At 37.1% G+C, this 21,935-nt stretch overlaps 1 protein-coding gene across 1 annotated transcript in view; it reads left to right on the forward strand.

Moving 5' to 3' along the window:
- The first annotated feature begins 11,157 nt into the window (after positions 1-11,157).
- Positions 11,158-21,935, forward strand: part of LOC131669740 (uncharacterized) — a 140,708-nt gene continuing 129,930 nt past the window's right edge. The window contains exons 1-3 of the mRNA XM_058944850.1: positions 11,158-11,263; positions 11,353-11,526; positions 11,633-11,833. Of these exons, the coding sequence (XP_058800833.1) occupies positions 11,234-11,263; positions 11,353-11,526; positions 11,633-11,833 (405 nt within the window). The 5' untranslated portion in view covers positions 11,158-11,233. The remainder of the gene's footprint in view (positions 11,264-11,352; positions 11,527-11,632; positions 11,834-21,935) is intronic.

The following is a 21,935-nucleotide window of genomic DNA, read 5'->3' on the forward strand; positions in this document are numbered from 1 at the left end:
ACATAGGTAATTACGCGTGCTTTTTAATACGATTACGCGGATAAAATTAATTAAACGGTAGCAACCCCGTTACAAAATAATTAATTGTCATAATTCGTCGACTGATGTGGAATAAAATAATTTATATAAATTCAAGTAATTGTTAAATCGCTGAAAATTGTAGTTAGCGCGCATTGTCTTGATGAAACATAATTTTTTTTATTCAAATGAAGTTTTTTATTCAAATCTTCGATGATTGTTTGTCCTTTTTCTAAATAGTCAACGAAGATCATTTCACGTACATGCAAAAAACAGTGGCCATAACCTTTCCTGCCGATTTTACTGTCTTCACCTTCTTTGGAGCTAATTGACTTTTCATAATCTACTGTTTTTATTGTTTTTTCGTCTCAGGAGTGTAGTAGTGTATCCACGTTTCGTCTACAGTTATGAATCGATACACTCGACTGCTCTCTTCTCTACTGAAAGCAAACGCGGTACTTATCTTGCCGAAAATTTTCTCACGTCCAATTTCTCATGCAATATCGAAATTACTGTACCTTTTGAAACCCCTGTGGTCTCAACTATTTTGCGCAATTTTATTCTTCAGTTCACGTACTACCTTGTCGTGGATTTTATTAATCATTTCCGGAGTGCTCATGTCTACAGGACGTCCTGAACGATGTTCATCTACAGTCGATGTACGGCTACGTTTAAATTCATTTAACCAATTATAAACAGTTGCAAATACAGGCAGATAAACCATGAACTACATCTAACTCAGCTTTGATTCCTTTCGGTGTAAGGCCTTTTAAATAGAAATGTTTTATCACCGCTCGGAACTCACATTTTGCCATTGCTAACAAGAAACAAAAGTTGTTCACTTTGATCGACGATAAAAACAAAACGGAACTACTCGATGGATCCGGCTGAAACTTCAGCAGTACTCTATTTAATAGTGACACTTGCTGGTGCAACACAAGCTGGGATGCTTTGATCGCCATCTCTTATATTATCTAAGGACTTATTGGCCCACCCTCATATATCTGTATATTGAAGTATTAAGCACAAAAAGGTCTTAATAATAATTAAATACATTTAACTTAAACCATCAGGTTATTTTTATTTATTTGAACAGAGAAAATACGGGGAAGAGTCTAATGTGATATAGTTAGTGTAGGTTATAAAAAGTATTTTAGCCGGCTGTAATATTGTAATTTTTACAATTATCTTTTGAAAGGTGATATTTGTAAATAAAATAGTTTCACGTTCTTCATGCTACAAAAAAACGGGATAGTTTCGAGGAAAAATTTTGGTAAATAGGATACAGGTTGCGTTTTATTGCTTTTAGGCCCGGCAAGAAGTCTGGGGAGCGAGAGATATAGAGCATGCCGGATAGCGGTGGCTAATGCTTATTTTATGGAAGGTTTTTTATATAGGTTTCTGAATATCTTTCCTAAACTCTAGCCTGCGATTTTCGTTTGAAAACTCTGAGAAATAGTTTTCAAGCAAGGATACTCAATCTCGTTTTCTTACAAGACAAAGGTTCTCATTTCTTACTCTTAATTTTCAATAATATGCGAAAAGAAAAAGAAAAGAATTATAATTTAAAAAATAACTCACCGTTAATATTTAAAAATTTTAAATACCGTGTGACGGTAAACGTCAAATTAGCGATAATAGTCCAACCTAAGTGCTGCCTGCGGGGGCAGCACTCACCGGGAGACGAAAAATGTAACGAGGGAATTCGGCACACGACGAGGCAGAGCGCGCGCGATTGAAAACGAACCAGTACGGAACTAGCTACCAGCGCGGAGGTCGCGAAAATCGAGACTCGCAAGCTAATTACCTGCGCGCACCAGAGAGATCGAGTGGTTGTCATTACCGAGTTATCCGGAGGGTCGCCCGAGCCAGCAGAAGCAGCGTCATCTCCTGCAGAGCCAAGAGTGAACCAGGTGTTTCGCCATCGAGGGCGAAACCACGTGCGTGCGGATTCGCGATCCGCGATAAACAAAAGACAGACTTTATCACAACGAAAGTATGACTTGTTCTTCTGCCCTGCGTACGGCTGTTAAAAAGGTAAGCTGGCCAGCTTAATTTCGCGACCGTGATAGCAACATTAATAACTAATCATTCGATTCGACGAAAAGCGTGCATGTATTATCTTTGTTAACAAAGAGCGGCGAGCGATCCGACACTGTATGTTGTCGTCGTGCGAGCGCCATTGTAAACATAAACACGCGGGCCAATTCTAGTGTAACATTCAGAAGTAATAAAGAGTTCTCGTATGTGATATTAACCAGTACTTTTGACGTGTTTATTCCGTATTAGTAGATTTGTTGGTTGACTGACACCCGTTCCCTCTTGCTCTCCGACCTCCGTATTGAATATAGATAATTACGCGTGCTTTTCAATACGATTACGCGGATAAAATTAATTAAACGGTAGCAACCCCGTTACAACCGTTATAATTTAAAAAATAACTCACTATTCTTAATATTACAGCATGATATTCAACAGAAAAGGCTAGAATAAAATTATTCAAGGAAACCAATATAGCATGCAAAACTATAGAAGATTTAAGAACAAGTTTGAGTATAATAAAAAAAATTGTTTGATTATTATGCCTATCGCCTGCAGCCCAGATAGCACTGTGACAGCACTCTGTCGTCAGAATGGGCGTCTATATGATTCCCAATAAGTGTATCCGCATACTGACATCAGATTGAGAGCACGGCGTGCGCGTACTGTACCCGGATTGTGACTCCACTTATGGAAACCATTGTTTGTCACAACGTACGCGCATCATGCGGATCATGCCGTCATAATGCTTTCATATTCTGCAGCATGGAATGCTTACATCGTGCAGGCATTGTGACTACATTTTTCAAAATTTTTAATAATCGATTTTAGGGTTATTTTAAGGTTATCTTAAAATCAAATTACAATTATTTAAAATACAAACTGCTTTATTAAAAAATAAACAAATATTAGAATATATATTACAATTAACATATAATATAATATAATATAATATATTATAATATAATATAATATAATATAATATAATATAATATAATATAATATAATATAATATCATATAATATAATATAATATAATATAATATAATATAATATAATATAATATAATATAATATCATATAATATAATATAATATAATATAATATAATATCATATAATATAATACAATATAATTGTGACACTGATGATTAAAAATCTAACGCTTTATGGGGAATGGTAATTCCCACGAACAATGCAAAGGCCCGTGCCCAAGCGTCGTATCATAAATTATTTTTAAAGGGGAAGGTAAGGGAGGCTCTTTCGCTCCTCTGAACGATGACGATGGGCCTCGCCACTAAATTGGCGTTTTGGGCTTCGGATTGAGAGGAAAGGAATGACAGACGCACACAATAATCACTCACGATAACCGTTAACAATATTTATTCTCGACATTTAACAATAAAGAGTGACGGCGCGAGCTTACGCGTCGTCTTCAATGTCGCGTGCTTGCGCTCGTGCGGACAATCGCACGGGTGCACGGTACAATGATTTGAGAGAGTACAAAGGAGGAACTCGTTACAATCATAGAATTCGCTGTGTTCGCGGAAGATCGCGATCACTTCGCCGACGTGTTGCGCACTGGCTAATATAGAGAGAAAGAGAGAGAGACGACCTGACCTGGTGAGGGCTGCTGGCAGGAATCGCCGCTGATGCCGCTGCAGTAACTGTTGCTGAAGTTGCTGGCTATTGCTGGTAATTCCGCCGTAGGCAGGAAATACGAGGTGTGATCAAAAAGTAAGGTGAATTTTGAAATTTAGCGGGCTACGTCCGTTCGATCTTCGACTTTTTTATTTGGTTATGTCGGTACACTCGTCTAGAACATACGTTCCAAATTTCAGCTTTGTAGTATGTTTGGTTTGTTTGTGAGAGGCATCAAGGTTAGAAGTGTTTTGCGTGCTCCACGATTTGCTGCTGTCTAAAAACATGGATCAAAGAGTTTGCATTAAATTTTGTGTGAAAAATGGAATCAAATGTTCCAAAACACTTGAAATGCTGAAAGTGGCATACGGTGAGTCTACTTTAAGCCAAAAAAATGTTTACAAGTGGTATAAACTCTTCCAAGAAGGCCGAGAAGACACCGATGACGAACCTCGTTCTGGACGCCCCAGCACATCAACAACTGATGAGAATGTTGAAGAAGTGAAGAAAATAGTGTTGGGAAATCGTCGAATTACCATTAGAGAAATTGCTGATGATATTGGCATCTCATTTGGTTCGTGCCAATCAATTTTGACGAGTGTTTTAGACATGAGACGTGTGTCAGCGAAGTTTGTTCCGAAATTGCTCAATTTCGACCAAAAGAAACGTCGCATGAGCATCGCCCAAGAGCTACTGAATGACGTCAACGATGATCCAGATTTACTCAACAGGCTTATAACAGGTGACGAAACATGGGTATACGGTTATGACGTCGAGACTAAGACTCGATCAAATGTAAAGGTTTTGCTTACAGTTTTCTTTGACTGCAGGGGCGTGGTGCATCATGAGTTCTTGCCACAGGGTAGAACAGTAAATAAGGAATATTATCTGCAAGTTATGCGCAATTTGCGCGAAGCAATCCGCCAGAAACGTCCGAATTTGTGGAAAAATAAAAATTGGCTTTTGCACCATGATAACGCCCCTGCTCACACATCGTTGCTTGTGCGCGAATTTTTGGCTAAAACCAACACAGTAACGATGCCACAGGCACCGTATTCCCCAGATCTGGCCCCCTGTGACTTCTTCTTGTTCCCAAAACTGAAGAGGCCCATGAAAAGACGGCGTTTTGCCACGATTGAGGAGATAAAGACGGCATCGAAGGATGAACTAAACAAGATCACAAAAAATGATTTTTTGAAATGCTTTGAGGATTGGAAAAAGCGTTGGCACAAGTGCATTATATCCGAGGGGGATTACTTTGAAGGAGATAAAATAAAAATTGATGAATAAATAAATATTTTTTGAGAAAAATAAAAATTCACCTTACTTTTTGATCACACCTCGTACTGCTGGACTGCTAGCAGGCTCGTGGTAGGCTCGGAGACGGATTCCTCAATGCTAGAGTCATGGGAAGTCCTCTTTCCTCGCTGCTATCTGCTCGTCGTCCTCTGCTTTTTTGTCTGATTTGCTCTCTTTCACGTGCGCACGCTCGGCTGTCAACGTAACTCGGTTAAAAAACATCGGATAGAACCCCGCGGGGGCTAATTTTAAAGGGAAAGACATTACCCTCCGAACCCCTTCTGTCAATTTGCCCTCCACCGCCTGGTTCTAAATTGGCATTGATTTAAGTCGAGGTTAAAAAAATTGAAATTTTTTTAATCAGTTTTTTTACTGTAAAAAACACATATTTTCATTTTTAAGTCTCTGCACGTCTTAAATGGAATCTTTTGCAATCACCTTTAAAATGCCCTGCTGTTTTTTGCGATACGATGATTTCCGACCGAGATACAAAACTTTCAAGTTTGCCTAATTTTGAGGTAAGCATGGCAAAAGTGATTGGCGGGCAGCGTACTTATTAAAATTAAAAAATTATATTATATTATTAAATTATATTAAAAAAATTATATTAAAAAGTGAAACCTGTAATTGAGATTTTTACTTAGATGACAAGGATTATTTAAACACTTTGGAGGTTTCGACAGATGGAAAAGTGATTCATGGAGATAGGCACAATGAAGATAATTTAAGTTACAAATTAATATTTAAATTATAATAATAAAAGATTTTTATTGCAGGACCGGAAGATAATGAAGAGAAGATAATTTTAAGAAGAATTTTGAGGAAGAAGTTTGCTGGAGTTGAACCTGGAAACAAAAAGATATTAAGGCGCAATCTCGTATACAGCATATGCATTCACATGTGCTCGTATACACACACATTCTTATACAGGCTTCCAAGCTCACACACCAAACACGCTCGCACACGGATCCACGCACGTTTTCAAGCTGGTATACAGCCGCGCACGCTCGCATGCACACATATCCTCAGGCACGCTTGCAAGCTCATACACCAAACACGCTCGCACACGGATCCGCGCTCGTTTTCAACCTTGTTCACACGAGCATATTCACGCATACTCGCCTATACACTTAGGCATTCGTACACACGTTTGCACATTCAATTGATATTGATAGAATAGTATGTACTATATTGTAACAGAATGTATTATTTATTATTGTTATAGGTACGGCTTTGCGATGGTTGCGCGGTTTATGTTGTCCAAATTGAATTGGACAACACAACCGCGAAATATAAATATAACAACTAAAAGATGATCAATAAATTAATGAAGTTATTAATCAAGAAGGAAGAGCTTCATTGTATGACTTCAACTGGGATAGCCGGCACGGTGGCCATTCCCAAAGTTATTTCCGACGGAGTATTGGGTAAATAAATAACTTATAAAATAATATTCTAAAAAAACATCATTATTCTTCTTCTTATGTCCCAGATTTGGTTAACGAAAAGGTTTGTGTTTGTTTCTACGACTTTTTTAGGACTTTTTTAACTTATTAGGGAGGGAAACAAAAACAAATGTTTTTATTTATAACGGATTTTTTTTTTAATAGAATAACGAATTTTTTTTAATAGTGTGACGGCGGGCCATTTTTAAATTTTAATTTCTATAAGAATATTTTTTTTGTATAGTATCTAAGACAAGCGCGAAACAAGAACAGTTGCTCAATAGCGAGGGGGGCGCGATAAGAATTTCCCTCGAAAAGCAATAAAATTCGTACTGCATCCAAGCCAGCGTCTCTCACGCGTGCAAAGAGCGCGTAGCCCCCTTGCATGTGTTTAACAGGCGTCAACATGTCGATGAGAGGAGAGAGTCGTAAAACCCCGACTGCATCCTGTATGCTACTTTTCCCAAAGGATTTTTCCTCCTTTTAAGATGCTCGAAAATTTACCATTGAGATGAAATAAAATTTAAAATGATCCAAACGTAATTATTTATCTTTCGCAATACATCCTAGATAATTGTGACTTCTCAAACCTCTCATTGAGTTCTCACTCTGAAGTACGGATTAGCTAGAAAATAAGAAAAACAGAGAAAATCCAAAAAAATTATATATGCGCACTATGTTGTTAAACAAATTTTTATTGTAAGAAATTAGGAAATAATCGCCTTATTAAGTTACATAAGTTTTTTTTCTTGTATTAATACTCCGATTAAAACTTAAATAGAATTGCATAATTAGTGAAGAATTTAATAAACCACTCATAAATCTGTACAATACAGCGTGCGAAATAATAAGATTATACTTTATTACTTATTTTCAATACAAATTATAATCAACTGTAATTGCGGAAAAACCCTACAATATTGTCCCTAGCACTAAGTAACTTGTAAGTTATCGAGTTTATACAAAAAATAATTTTTAAGTTATTGTAAACCCGCTTTTGGATATATCTTGGTTGAGAACGGTACTCGAGGAGCCATCTCGCGAGCCAAGGCCTGTACCTTTGCGTCCGCTCCCCCGATTTTCTCCACGCCCCCGCTCCAATTAGGGCCCGAAAATCCAGTGAGGAAAATGAGAAGAGACAAACGAGCCAATGAACGCATCATCGCTTGCTCCACTTCTCCCGAAACCAAGACGCTAAGAGAGGGACTCACCACCCAGCCATCCCCAGTATATAAAAAGAGCTGTACGAGCATGGAAACTATATACAGGAGTGGAAGCACAATGTATAAGCCGTCGGCGTTAGAAAGTGCCCAAAATACTCATCGTGTAACGATCGAACATGGGTGCCATCTTCCGGTGGAGCCGCAAATAATGTTACCGACGGTAGTCGATATGCACGATCGATATTATCGATCAGAATACATATATACCTACATAACACAATATGACTTATTTTTATGTTTACGATGTAACGAGTGTTACAACGAATATCGTACTTTAAAATTAACTTAAACATGAGCTCTGGATAGATCTATGAAAATGTGATTTTTATTTAAGTTATGAAATGAATTCATGATTGTTATTTTAGCGTCATGGGCTAAGGAAAAGTTCGCTTTTTTAATATTTATATAATTGCATTTTATACTACAGAAAAAATAATTTCATATAGATATGATTGATGTAATAAATAGATTAAGAACATATATAATAAGTAAATTTATTTACGTAAAATCATACATAAACATGTGTAAAATAATTAATTAAGTAAAATACAATGTATAATAGTATAATATATTCAATCGTGTATATTCAACATATATACAGTTTAATTTACATAATAACTTAATATATATTCTTACAATTATACGTATGTATTTACAAGTTTTAATTATTACTTACAAGGCACCAGGTTTACTTGCTTTCTTAAAGCTTTACTTTTTTTTACGCTCGCTGTGAATGACATTGTGCCGGTTGCACGCCATCTTTGCTCGCCTTTCTAAATAATAAATAATAAACTTAAAGGTTAAATTTTTTACGTGTGATTCGCAGCCTACAAGAATTAACAAGTTTACTGCCTGTATGTGCTGCACAATCAGAGACATTACATTTTTACGCATCTCGTTGTTTTGAATGAGTATAAAAGTAATAGCGTTTTCCAGCATTTTTATCAATTCAAATATATTGTCGCTTGCCTGAACCAAACCGCCAAAAATTTCTCGAGCGTTAGTGAGTTGATGACGTGGCGATGTACTCGAAAATGCCTCTAATTGCAAATTGCAGCTTCACAAGGATTTTTTTTAATAATTTCACGGGTAACCCAGCCCGACACATCGGAAATTACCCTTTCGTTGGTATCAACAACCCCGTAAATATGGTCTAAATTCTTGGTTATTGACCTACCTGATGAGACGTAGTCGTAAACCCACGCTGAGATTGAGTTAAGCAACTGCATGTATTAAATATGATAATAAATTACGTAGGCATTAAAAAATCAGCATACTTCATCGAATGTTATGTATTTCAAACTCTGCGATCGCGTTATACAAGATAGGTCTTAAAAAGCAGCTTTGAAAATTTTCGCCAACGACTTGAGTTTTGCAACTGGTCAATCCGCCAAAGAGATGAGTTCACAGATCTGTTCTATTTTCGAATGAATGTACCTTCAAGAGTGATTCTGAAGTTAATAGGTGGAATTGTCGTTATTAGTCATCACAAAATATCCGGAAAACCTCCCGCTGCAGTTACGGCGTGACATGTGGTTTCAGCAAGATGCATGTCCTGCACATACGGCACATATCTGCCGAAATAGTTTGAATCGTATGTTCCCCAATAGGTGGATTGGAAGCTTTGGTCCTGTCAATTATCCACCTCGATCCCCAGATCTAACTATCCTGGATTACTATTTGTGGGGAAGAGTAAAGGATATAGTTTACCAAGAACGTCCGACAACGAGAGCCAATATGATTGGCAGAATCACGGATGCAATTCGGTCGCTGCAGGCAGCAGAAATTAGAAGAGCTGTTGATAATTTCCAAAGAAGAGTTCAAGCATGTATTTTTCAAGGCGGAGCGCATTTTGAACATTAAAGTTTTTGTCAAATCTTCACCGTCTATTTTCGCACAGTTATTTCAGCGTTATTCATAAACAAATTTTATTTACAGGACAATAGAAGATAAAATCTAATTATGTTATAAAAATTTTCATTATGTTAGGTTCTAATAAAACAAATTATCATTATTTATGTTATTATAAACAAATGTTTCTACTGCAACGAAATCTATTATGTTTTGAGAATAAAGATTTTTATCTCGCTAAACTAATTTGTTTTGGAATTTCATTTCCCCTAATTTCATAAAAGTACGCTATGTAAATACATAGATTAATAATAACAAGAATAAATGAAAAAACGACGAGATTCATATTTTTGTAATATTAAGGCTAAAATTTTAAAAGTACTTCATTCTTGATAAATCTAATATTTTTTTTTGTTTTACCTCTAAATGACCTTGAATTGACCTCAAAATGGCCTGATAAGATCAAACTCACCTTGGATTCGGACTCAGCGACCCCGAAAACCTCTTAGAGGAGCCACATTATCCTATTCCATTGTTAAAGCGTGCATATTCGTAGCTTGAGTACGAACTGGTGGATTACAGACTTCAGACGTCAATTTGAGGTCAAATATCAACTTTTTTCAAAAAATTCTTCTTATGAAATTTTCGTATTTTTTACCGTAGAATCTGAATCTGAAAAAAAAGTATGCATGTTCCATTTAAAAAAATGGATTTTCATGCACTTCCGGTCTGAATAGGCCATTTCCGGTTGGAACCGGAAGTTGATTTTACGTCCAATCGATAGAGCGTACTCGATTTATATATAATTGCGTTATCAATTTTTGAAAAAAAATACTTTTTCGGCATACTTTGGGGGGTGGGCGGGTGGTCTGAAACACCCTGTATATCCTATATATACCTTTTTATATATACCTTTTTATATTATATTAACATATTCATTTTGTTTTTAGTGATTATATTGGCAGACGAAATAGCTCTTAGTGAAATTATTGCCCTTGATAAAAATTGGCTAGTACGAGGATATATCGACTACGGACTCTGGACACCTCATAGCTTACAGAACACGCAAACTAACAAAACCCTTTGTTTAGTGTTCAAGCCCTTTATTGGATCGTGGATGCAGGTAAGAGAAATTGGAATTTTCATAAACGTTTTATCATCTGTTTCGTCTGCAATTCAAATAAATGAAATGTTATGTTACAGCCAATAGGAGCTTTTGCCGCAAGCAAGACTACTAGTGACATATTAGATAATTTACTAGTAGAGGCTATAGCACGTGTCGCGAAAACAGGTTTGACAGTAGATGCGATTGGAATGGATGCTGCAAACGTCAATCGAAAAATATGGACCAGTAAGGGTATTGACGAAAATATTGTAAGCTACAGACATCCCATAAATCACATACGAAGACTATGGTTTATTTCAGATCCATCGCATCTATGGAAAAACTTATGCAATCTTATTATGAAGCTGCTTGAGTTTTGGGTAAATATTTTTAAATTTATTTTATTTTTATCATAATGTTTATAACAATGTTATATTTGTTTTTCTTTTAATACCTGAACTAATTATAATGAAAGCGTATGTATTTTTTTAGACTCCTGATGGCTGGGTAAAAAAAGCTCATTGGCAAGCTGTTTTAGACCATGAATCATTTCTTCAGTATACCTTGAAAATTGCCTACTTTTTGACGCCAGATCATCTTAATCCTCAAGGTTATATGACGATGAACGTTCTCATGGCTATGCAGGTAAAAACTGATTATAATTATTTACGCTAAATTAATTTTGTTATAGTTCTTTTTTAAATAAAAATAATAATAAACGATAAATGTGACAGATCTTTTCCGCAAGAGTTTCTGTGGCTATGGAAATGTACAAAGATGATGAGAAATTGAAAGATGCAGGGCCGACCATTGCTTTTATTAAAAAAGTAAAAGCTGTCATAGATGCAATGAGATCCCGTACATCAGGTGATGCTTTGCGCATAAATGAAAATCGCTCCAGACGGCAGGTAAAAATATAATACAAATATAATAAAAAAAATTATAGCTAATGATTTAATATTCACTTTTTATTTGTTTTACATTAATTTGACACTTATTTATGTTTATTTTTAGGCAATTGTGAGCTTTATTACATATCTACAGGAGTGGAAGTCAAAAGCTCACGAAAATAATTTCAAATTTCCTTTGACTAACAACACATATACAGGATTTATTGTCACTCTCAAAGCAACCTTGGAATTACTTGACTACTTGAACCAAGAAGAAGGATATAAGTATTTGATGACCAATTGTTTATGCTCTGATCCAATCGAGGTAAGGAAAATTACTAAGAAAATACGTAGCCAACGAGATTGGCCGAATGCTTCCTTGAATATTTCTCCTATAGTATATAATACGGTCCTATAATAGGGTCAGATTTTTTATATATAATACTAAAAAAAAGAATAAACCTGGCGCCAGAATGTTAAAAACCGGACAGCATGAAAAAACGAGTAAAAGTGCTTATAATTACCAATAAAATACAAAGCAAATTCGCCTCGTCAAGCTAAAAACCAAAATAAAATATATAAATTAAAATAGACATATTTAAATACTTGCAAAAATTAATTAAGTAAAGCATTACCTTTTTAATGCAAGAATCGTACTTTTTCTGCAAGGATCTGTTGCTTTTCAATAAATCACTATATTTCTTCTCAATAGATAACTTACTGTTTTCTAATTTAATTTTTTCTCTCAAACAAAATGTACACCTTCCACCGATGTTCTCACTAATGGAACAAGTGTCAGCTCGGCTGGGAAAAAGAAAAAGAAATATTCTTTATTGTCCAAATAGTTTTTACATTTACCGAGAGTTGATAGTTTATTTTTTCATAACAATACCTTTTTTGCGAAATACCAGTGCCCAGACATAAATATTGATCTTCTAAATATTGTAAAATCTGAATTATATCGTCAAATGATGTAATTACGGTTACTCCTGAAAAATTAGCCACCTTTTGTTTGTCAGACAGCAAAATCTGGAAAAGTAAGATAACAAATTAATAATTTTATATAATATAATATTTTAAAATTTTGAAAATGTTAAAAGAACTCAACTGTTACATTCATATTTGAATGTACTTGTAAACAACACCTTACAACGAGTAGGCTGAAATCAGTAAGTGTAAAAAAATGTTGTTATCTTTTTCCCCCCAAGCCTAATTTTATCTCAGATGAGTCTATTTCAGAATTCGCACTATATCCAGTATGCTAAAATTGACGTCAGAATTATTCAACTGTGTACCAGTTGTAAAATGGTTGCTGGTGATACCCTACAAATTTTTCATCGATAAATTAATGTATTGTTTTGTAAGTATATAAAACATAAAATAACAATTAGAGGAATAAGAATGCCGGTGGAAGAGTGTGGACGTGTCTTGGATGTGAGTGCGAGTTTTGGTGAGAAAGTTAAAGAGGAAAAGTGTTTGAGGAGAGAAATAGAGGTGAAAAGAGAGTGGAGGCGGAAGAGGAGTGGAGTAGAGAGAGAGAGAGGCTTGGAGAAGAGCAGGAAAAAGCAGAGAGAGAGGAATAAAGAAAAAAGAAATGTTGAGGTTAAGAGAGAAAATCAGGAAGCCGGAAAGGTAGGTAGAGAGGAGGGGCGGTAAGAAGTAAAGGCGGAGACAGAAAAGGTAAGACAGGGGATAAAGGTGGGATCACGAGTAGAATTAGAGAGTCGAATTAAGGCGTACGGGATAGTGATGGAAAGATTTGTGACAACAGAAAAATTAAGAGATAAAGGTGGAAGGATGGATAAGAAAGGCCCAGAGGAGGAAAAGAAGAAAAGAGTAAAGGTGGTGAGGGGGAGAGAGAGCGGATAGGGGCTGAGGGAGAATAATAGAGGAAAAATGAGAGAGGCAAAGAGATGCTAGAGTGAAAGCGAGGGGAGCGAGATGGAAGGAGAAAGGGGAGAAGGATTGGACAACACGATAAGAGAAGTGGGAAAAAGTAGTGATGCAAAAGATATAATGGAAAAGATATGGGCAGATATAAGGGATTTAAGAGAGGTATGGGAGGATGAAAGGAAAAAATGGACAGAAATGTTTAAAGAAATAATGGGAAAAATGGAAAGAATGGAGGCAGAGGGGAAAAGAAGAGAAGAAAGATGGGAGAAAGAAATAGGAAAAGTTAGGAGAGAACAAGAGAGAGAGAGAAGAAAGAAAGAAAGAGACGATAGAAGAAAGGGAAAAAGCAGAAAGTAGAGAAAAGAAACTGCAGGAAAAATGGGGAGAGAGGATGAACTAGTTGGAAGAGGAGTGCGTGAAATTAAAATAAAGTATATAAGGAGGAAACAAGAAGCAAAGACGAATAGAAATAGGCAATAAGGAAAAATTAGAGTATATGAGAGAAAAAATGGATAGAGAAAGTAGGATAAACAATATAATAGTGATAGACTTAGTGGAAGAGTTAAGATGGGAAAAGATGGGAAGGGAGAGGCAGAGGACTGGTTAAGGGAGGAACTAGAAATGAAAGGAGAGATAGTGAATCTGAGAAGAATAGGAGGGACAGCGGGGAGGGATAATCGGAGAGAAAGAGGAAAAAATATGTGGCAAATTAGATGCGCTTCATGGGAACAAACAGAAGGAATTATGAAGAAGAAAAAGAAGCTGGGACAGGAAAAGATATACATAGATCAAGACTGGACGTGGAAGCAGAGGAAGATAAGAGAGAAAGTAAGAAGGAAAACGAGAGAAATAAAAAGTAAAGGTAAAGAGGTAAAGATGAGGCATAACGGGGTGAAGTTAGAGGAAGAAGAATGGTGGTGAAGCGAGAAAGAGGGAAAAATGGTAGGAAAAAGGGCGGAAGGGTTTTGAAAACAATAGGGATAAAAGGGAGAGAGAGGGAAGGAAGGCAATAAAGATACTATTCTGGAACGTGGCGGGGATGAGAAGTATGGAGGAAGACGACTGGGAATATGTTAGGGAATTCGACATAATAGGGCTAACGGAAACCTGGGTGAAGAGGCAAGGGGCAAGAACTGGTGTGGAAAAACAACTGAAAGGGTACAACATAGAGTGGAGAAACTCAATAAGGGAAGGAAGAAGGGGGAGAGAAATAGGGGGAGGAATAATGGCGGTTAGAGAGAGGAAAGGGATGAGTAAGGTTGAATGGAAGAAAGAAAGGACAAGTGAGGTAATAGTAGGAGAAATAAAGATCGGAGGGAGGAAATACATGATGGCATCGGTGTATATGCAACACGAGAAGAAGGAAAACTATGAATACCTAAACGGAAAGATAGAGGAGAACAGAGGAAAAACAATAACACAGGCCGACAAAATTTAAAAAGTGGTAAAATCCAGGAACTAGACAGTACGTTCCCAAAGGTTATTGGTGCGCTGAAACCAAATCTGACCACAGAATTGCTCCATCACCCTAGGGTTTCGAAAAATACTAACCTAAAAGTTCAAAAAACACGATTTTTCACTATATTATTCGTAGTATTACGTCGTAAGCCAATTTTATTTTAAAAAACGAGTAATGCTATCTCAAAGAAATACTCTTACCTTTTAAAATTTTTTTTTTCAGATTTAAAAAATCTTTTTTTTCCATCGAGATATCGTAGATTGAATTTGAGTGATTTAGCGATTTCGTTATAGGAAGAAATAGTGGCGAATTTCCGAATAAAGAGTTATAGTGTAATTATATGTTTTTTGGGTCACTGAATCCAAATTTAACGTCAGAATGACTCTATAATCTCAATTCCCTTAACCCTAGAGCCCCATAACCTGCGACGCTGTAACCCCTGACCGACATACTCCAAAGTCCTTAACTCTCGAGCCCTTTAACCTGCTGCGGTATAACCCCCGACCCTCACACCCCAATTTCCTTAACCTTCGAACCCTTTAACCTGCTGCGGTATAACCCCCGACCCTCATACCCCAATTTCCTCAACCCTCGAGCCTTTAACCTGCGAAGCTATAACCCCCGACCATCACACCCCAATTTCCTCAACCCTCGAGTCCTATGTCCGCGACGCTATAACCCCCAACCCTCATACCGAAATTCGCTACGCAGAATACCTCAAGCCTCCAAATTATATTCAACCCCCGAGCCCTGCAAGTCTGCAACCTCAGACTCCTTTGCCAGAATTTCCTCAATCAGCACTTCAAGCTGCTATCGTATAACCGTATGTCTCTACATATCAATCCCTTCAATATCCAAGCATTGGGTTCGGAAAGAATGCACGAAAAGAATCGGAATGGTTGTTGGATCACACAATGTCGTCCATGAGAACCTTGTTGATACTAAACATATCTTGTTACCTCTACGCCATATAAAACTGGGCTTGATGAAGCAATTCGTCAAGGCACTAGATAAGGAAGGCGAATGTTACAAGTATCTTCAGGGCAAATTTCCTAAATTGTCTGAAGCGAAAATTAAGGAAGGCATATTTGTAGGGCCAGAGATTCGAGCACTTATAAAAGATGATGAATTCCTCTTGACAATGACGACTAATTAGAGAAATGCTTGGATAAGTTTCAAAAGTGTCACCGAGAATTTTCTCGGAAACCACCGGGACCCTAAATACAAAACTATTCTGTCGATCAAGCTACAGAATTTTCAAAAATTAGGGTGTTTGATGAGCCTGAAAATACACTTTTAGTTTTCACATTTGGAATACTTCCGGACAATGTTGGGGCGTTCAGTGAAGAAATGGGTGAAAGATTTCATCAAGATTTCAGAAACAAAGAGGAACATTATCAAGGTAGACGGAATGAGAGCATGATGGCTGACTATTGCTTTAATAACTTATAAGTTAATTGGAAATCACGAGTAATATTATAAATTTATTCTAATAACGAAATGGGTAAATATAATTAAATTTCTAGAAGACAAAGTAATAATAAAGATCAGTAAAAGTACTGCACGCAGTGTTATATGAGAAATAATAGAAAGTATTTAATTCCAGTGTTTTCTCCGTTAGCCTGCCGCTCAAACACGATCTCTAACACGGATGAAGAGTAAAACACAAAAACTTGGAGTTTTCAAGCAGTGTTAAAACACGAATAATATTATAAACTTATTCTAATACCGGAATGGGGTAATGATAAAATTTCTGAAAAATGAAGTTATAATAAAAATCAATGAAAGTACTGCACGCAGTGTTGTACGAGAAATAATACCAATAATTCAATTCCAGTGACTTATCCGTTAGCCTGCCGCTCAAACACGATCCCTAACACGGATGAAGAACGAAGCACAAAAATTTGTAGTTTTTGAGCAATGTCATACACGGTTATCCTCAAGTAAGGAAATGTAGGCCCTAAGTGAATCCGATATCTGCTAACGTAGATACTTTCTTCATCGATAGTAGACCAGAAAAATATAAGATTAAAAATCCTAGCTGATCGATTTCGCAAGTTATAGACACTTGCATGTAAACGTAAATTGTACTTGTATACGTAAGTTGGATATGAATTTTCCTATCACAGACACAAATTCTTCTACCTTCTTTTACCGCAGAAATGACGTCTATCATTGTTCCATTGACCCAGCGGTATTCCCCGTCCACCAAACCCGAATTTCTTTAACCCTCGATAGGGCTGCGGGTTATAGCTTCACAGTTTAAAGGCTCGAGGGTTAAGGAAATTGGGGTGTGAAGGTCGGGGGTTATACCGCAGCAGGTTAAAGGGCTCGGGAGTTAAGGACTTTGGAGTATGTCGGTCAGGGGTTACAGCGTCACAGGTTATGGGGCTCTAGGGTTAAGAGAATTGAGATTATAGAGTTATTCTGACGTTAAATTTGGATTCAGTGACCCAAAAAACATATAATTACACTATAACTCTTTATTCGGAAATTCGCCACTATTTCTTGCTATAACGAAATCGCTAAATCACTCAAATTCAATCTACGATATCTCGATGGAAAAAAAAGATTTTTTAAATCTGAAAAAAAAATTTTAAAAGGTAAGAGTAGTACTTTGATATAGCATTACTCGTTTTTTAAAATAAAATTGGCTTACGACGTAATACTACGCGAAATATAGTGAAAAATCGTATTTTTTGAACTTTTAGGTTAGGATTTCTCGAAAACCTAGGGTGATGGAGCATTTCTGAGGTCAGATTCGGTTTCAGCGCACCAAAAACCTTTGGGAACGTACTGTCTGATTTCTGGGTTTTTTTCCTCGTCGGCTTGTGTAATTATAGGAGACTTCAGCGCAAGAACAGGAAATGAAGGGATAGAATGGGAGACAGAAGAAAGCCTAGAAGAAATAAAGGCCAAGGATAAAGTGCGTTCAACGCAGAGGGAGAAGAAATAATAAAATGGCTAGGAGAAAGGGGCTTAGTGATAATGAATGGGAGAAAAGAAGGAGATGAAGAGGGAGAAATAACATATATAGGAACGAGAGGAATGTCAATGATAGACTATGTAGTAGGTAACGAGGAAGGTGATGAGGCAATAAAAAGGGTTTAAATAAAAGAGAGGGTAAAGTCGGATCACTTACCAATAGAGGTGGAATTGGGAGACAAAATAGCGGAAGAAAGAAAAGAAGAGGAAGAAAGAATGATAGACTACTGGAGCGAAGAAGGTATAAGGGAGTATCAAAGATGGATAGACGCAATAGAGGGAACAGAAAAATGGAAAGAGATAAAAAATAGAGTGAAGAACGCAAAAAGAAGATAAAAAAAAGAAAGGATCGAAAAAAGCTGGTGGAGAAAAGAATGCAAGATAAAAAGGACTAGGGTGATGGCAGAGTTAAATAAGGTAAGAAAAGGGTAAGGAGACAGAGGCAAATACCTAGAAGCAAAGAGAGAATACAGAGAGGAAATAAGAAAAGCAAAAGAAAATGAGGGGAAAATAGTGGCAGAAGAAATAAGAAAAGATAAGACGAGAAGAAAATTCTGGGATATAGTGAATGGCAATAGGAAGAAAAGAATTGAGTTAGATGAAATATAGGAAAAGAAGAATGGTTAATGCACTTCAAGGAACAACTGGGAGAGAAAGAAAAGGAAGAAAGCAAAGGGGAAGAAACCGAAGACAGCGAAGGACAGGAAGGTGAAGAAATCAAAGAAAGAGAAGTGAAAGAGGTAATAAGAAAAATGAAAAAGAAAAAGGCGATAGGAGAAGATGGTATAGCAAATGAAGCGTGGATGAAAGGCACGGAAGGCTTGATAAAAGATATGACAAAATGCTAAAACGGAATATGGAACGGAGAAGGATATCCGGAAGAATGAAGGAAGGGAATAGTAGCACCAATATATAAGAAAGGGAGGAAAGAAGAAGGAGAAAACTATAGAGGAATAACGCTGATGGACACGGGATATAAAATATATGCGGAAATACTGAGGAAAAAGCTGGAAAGAGAACTAGAAGCTAAAGAAACGCTAAGCGATACACAGATGGAATTTAGGAAGAAAAGAGGAACAATGGACGCAATATATATATTAAAAACAATAATAGAGAAGGAAATAAGGGAAAAAGGAGGAAAGCTGTTTGTATTCTTTGCCGACATGAAGGCCGCTTTTGACAAGATAAAGAGGAAGAAAATATGGCAAACAATGAAAGAGAAAGGGATAAATAGAAAAATTAGGAAAAGAATAGAAGAAATATACATGAAAACAGGGAGTAAGGTAAAAGTTGGAAGAGAAATAATTGGGGAGTTTGAAACTTACAAAGGCGTAAGGCAAGGGTGCCCTTTGAGCACCACGCTATTTAATCTTGCCTTCAAGTGACCTGGAAGTGAAAATCAAGCATATGCAGAAAGGAGGGGTAGTGATAAGAAGGAAGAAAATATGGACATTTGGATATGCAGATGATATAGTGATGATGGCAAAGAGCGGAAGTGGAATGAAAGCAATGCTGAAAAAATTAAAAAGATATCTGGAAGAAAGAGGATTAGAGTTAAATGTAGGAAAATTAAAGATGATAAAATGCAGGAGAGGAGGAGGAAGGGGGAAGGAAGAAGAATTTGAATGGGAAGGTGAGAAGATAGAGATGGTTAAAGAGTACAACTACTTGGGATATATGATAAGCAGAAATAACGGAAATAAAAAGCAGATAAAGAAGGTAGAAGGGAAAATAAATATGGGACTCGGAAGACTATGGGGGCTAGGAGAAAAGCTATTTAGAGAAAACTGGGAGCTAAGGATGAACCTGTTCGATGCACTGGCGAAAAGCGTGATTATGTATGGAGCAGAAATCTGGGGATGGAAGAGATATGAAGAAATAGAGACACTACAACTAAAATACATAAAGTGGGTATTAGGATTAGATAGAAATACGCCAAGTTACTTAATACGATGGGAAACAGAAAGACAAGAAATGAAAGAAACAGCATTAGAAAGAGCAATGAGGTTTGGAAACAAAATAAGAGAAGAAAGAAATGGCTCAATAAAAAAAGAAGCATGGAGAGAACTAAAGAAAAGGGAAAGAAATGGAAAAGATAAAAAGGGTAAGAAGGAGGAGAGAGAGGAAAGGCTAGAAAAAAGTAAAATATACAGAGAGAGGGAAGAGGGAGATGAAATGAGGGAAGAGTTTTGGGAAGAAATAAGAGATGAGCTAAAGAAAAAAGTAGAAAAATAACCAGAAGAAAAACTAGAAAAATCAAGATACATAAACAAGTGGAAAGAACTGAAAGAAGAAATGAAAATGTACAGATTAAAGGAAATTCAAGGAGACGGAAGAATAAAAGGCCTACAAATAAGGGAAATGTTTAGGTTAGGTAATGAAACGAAAGAAAGCAGGTATTGGGAAAAAGAAGAAAATAAGAGATGCAGAATGTGTATGAAATAGGAAGAAAATTGGAAGCACATAGTAGAAAAATGTGAAAAAAGCAGAAAGGAAGGGGAAGAATGGGAAAAAATAATAATAGGAAGCAAAGAAAAGATAGCGTGGATGATGGAGATAAAATGGAAAAGAAGAAGAAATGAAGAGAAGAAAGAAAAAGAAAAACAAGAAGACGAAATTGCAAGACCCTAAAGAGAGACGGAAACAGAAGACAGAGAAGCAAGACTCGCAGACACATCTACATACACACACATATACACACATACACACAAAACACGCACACACGCGCAAACAAATAAACATAAACATGCACACACACACATAAAACACAAGTACTAGCAACTACACAAGCGAGAGGAAGCAGGTATTGGAGGATGGAGCAAAATGGAAAAGAAGAAGAATCGAAGAAGAGAAAGAAAAAGGTAAATTAGAAGACAAATTATAAGATACTAAGGAAAAATAAGTGAGGTTGAGGAAAGGAAAGGCAGAGGGAGCAATAGGAAATAAGAAAAAGGTATCAAAGCCCTAATAAGGAGAAAGATAGATTAAATGATTAGCACGAATGAGAGCAAAAGCAAAGGAAAGGCAAAGGTGAAAAGGCAAAAGAAAGTAACAAAGGAAAAAGTTTTTTTTTTTTTTTTTTTTTTTATTTTAACGTCGCTCTATTTATGCTTCATCAGTGCTAATCAGCGACGGAGGCTTGCAATGTGTTTGAGAACAAAGCACATGAAACTTTTTTCAGTGGTGCTTGTATCAATCAGCAGGAACTGGGAATCGAACCCGGGCCTACCGGGTGCGAGTCCGTCGCCCTACCGACCGAGCCATTGCAGGCCTCCGAAAGGAAAAAGTTGAAAAGAAAATATGCAAGAAAGAGAAAAACAGAAGAGCGGAAAAGGCAGATTTCGGAAAGAGAGAGAGGAAGAGAAGATTAATCAATAGAAAACATGGGAAGAAAAGCTGAAAGGACAGGCGCAGAAGACAGAGATGCAAGAGTTGCAGACACACCTACATATGTACATATATACACAACACACACACCACGGATCTACTTAGTAGGCTAAGTGGACGGGGAGGTGAACCCCGACGTGGCGCGTCCCAGGTGGCGGATAGGGAGGCTCGCTTACTATTGGTTCGCCAATAGCGAGAGGGTCTGAGAGAAATAAAATACCTTTCGCGGACCAAACACAAACCCTGTCCAGGGTCTCGGACTAGGAGTAGGAGCTCCGAATATAAACCAATTATGGCGTGTACAACACAAAGTAAATCGTTTACGGTGCAAGGGAGGGATACCCTAGTACCGGCGCAAGTGAGGAATGAGCAAGCGGGCTCCCCGGCGTCGTCATCACATGACCGCAGTGCCGCAGGTGTTGGTCACCTGGCCCCTGTGGCATCCAAAGCTACAAGTGATCTAGGAGAAAAACTCAACTTTCTCGAGGATGCTATAGCTGACCTCCTGCAAATGCTGGAGGACAAGCAGCAGAGAACGGTGAATAATACTACACGCGAACGGGCTCGGAAAGTGAAGAACGCCTTCAAGAGCGAGAAGAAGGAGATGCTGAAAGAGCAGGAGGAGGATATAAATCCCACCCCTACTAGAAGGGAGCTGTTCCAGACACCGGCAGAAAAACTCGGACCGTCCTCCCTCAATGGA

The sequence above is a fragment of the Phymastichus coffea genome, unplaced genomic scaffold, assembly GCF_024137745.1.
Source record: "Phymastichus coffea isolate CEN01 unplaced genomic scaffold, Cenicafe_Pcof_1.1 PCOF00008, whole genome shotgun sequence".
NCBI classification, from domain to species: Eukaryota; Metazoa; Arthropoda; class Insecta; order Hymenoptera; family Eulophidae; genus Phymastichus; species Phymastichus coffea.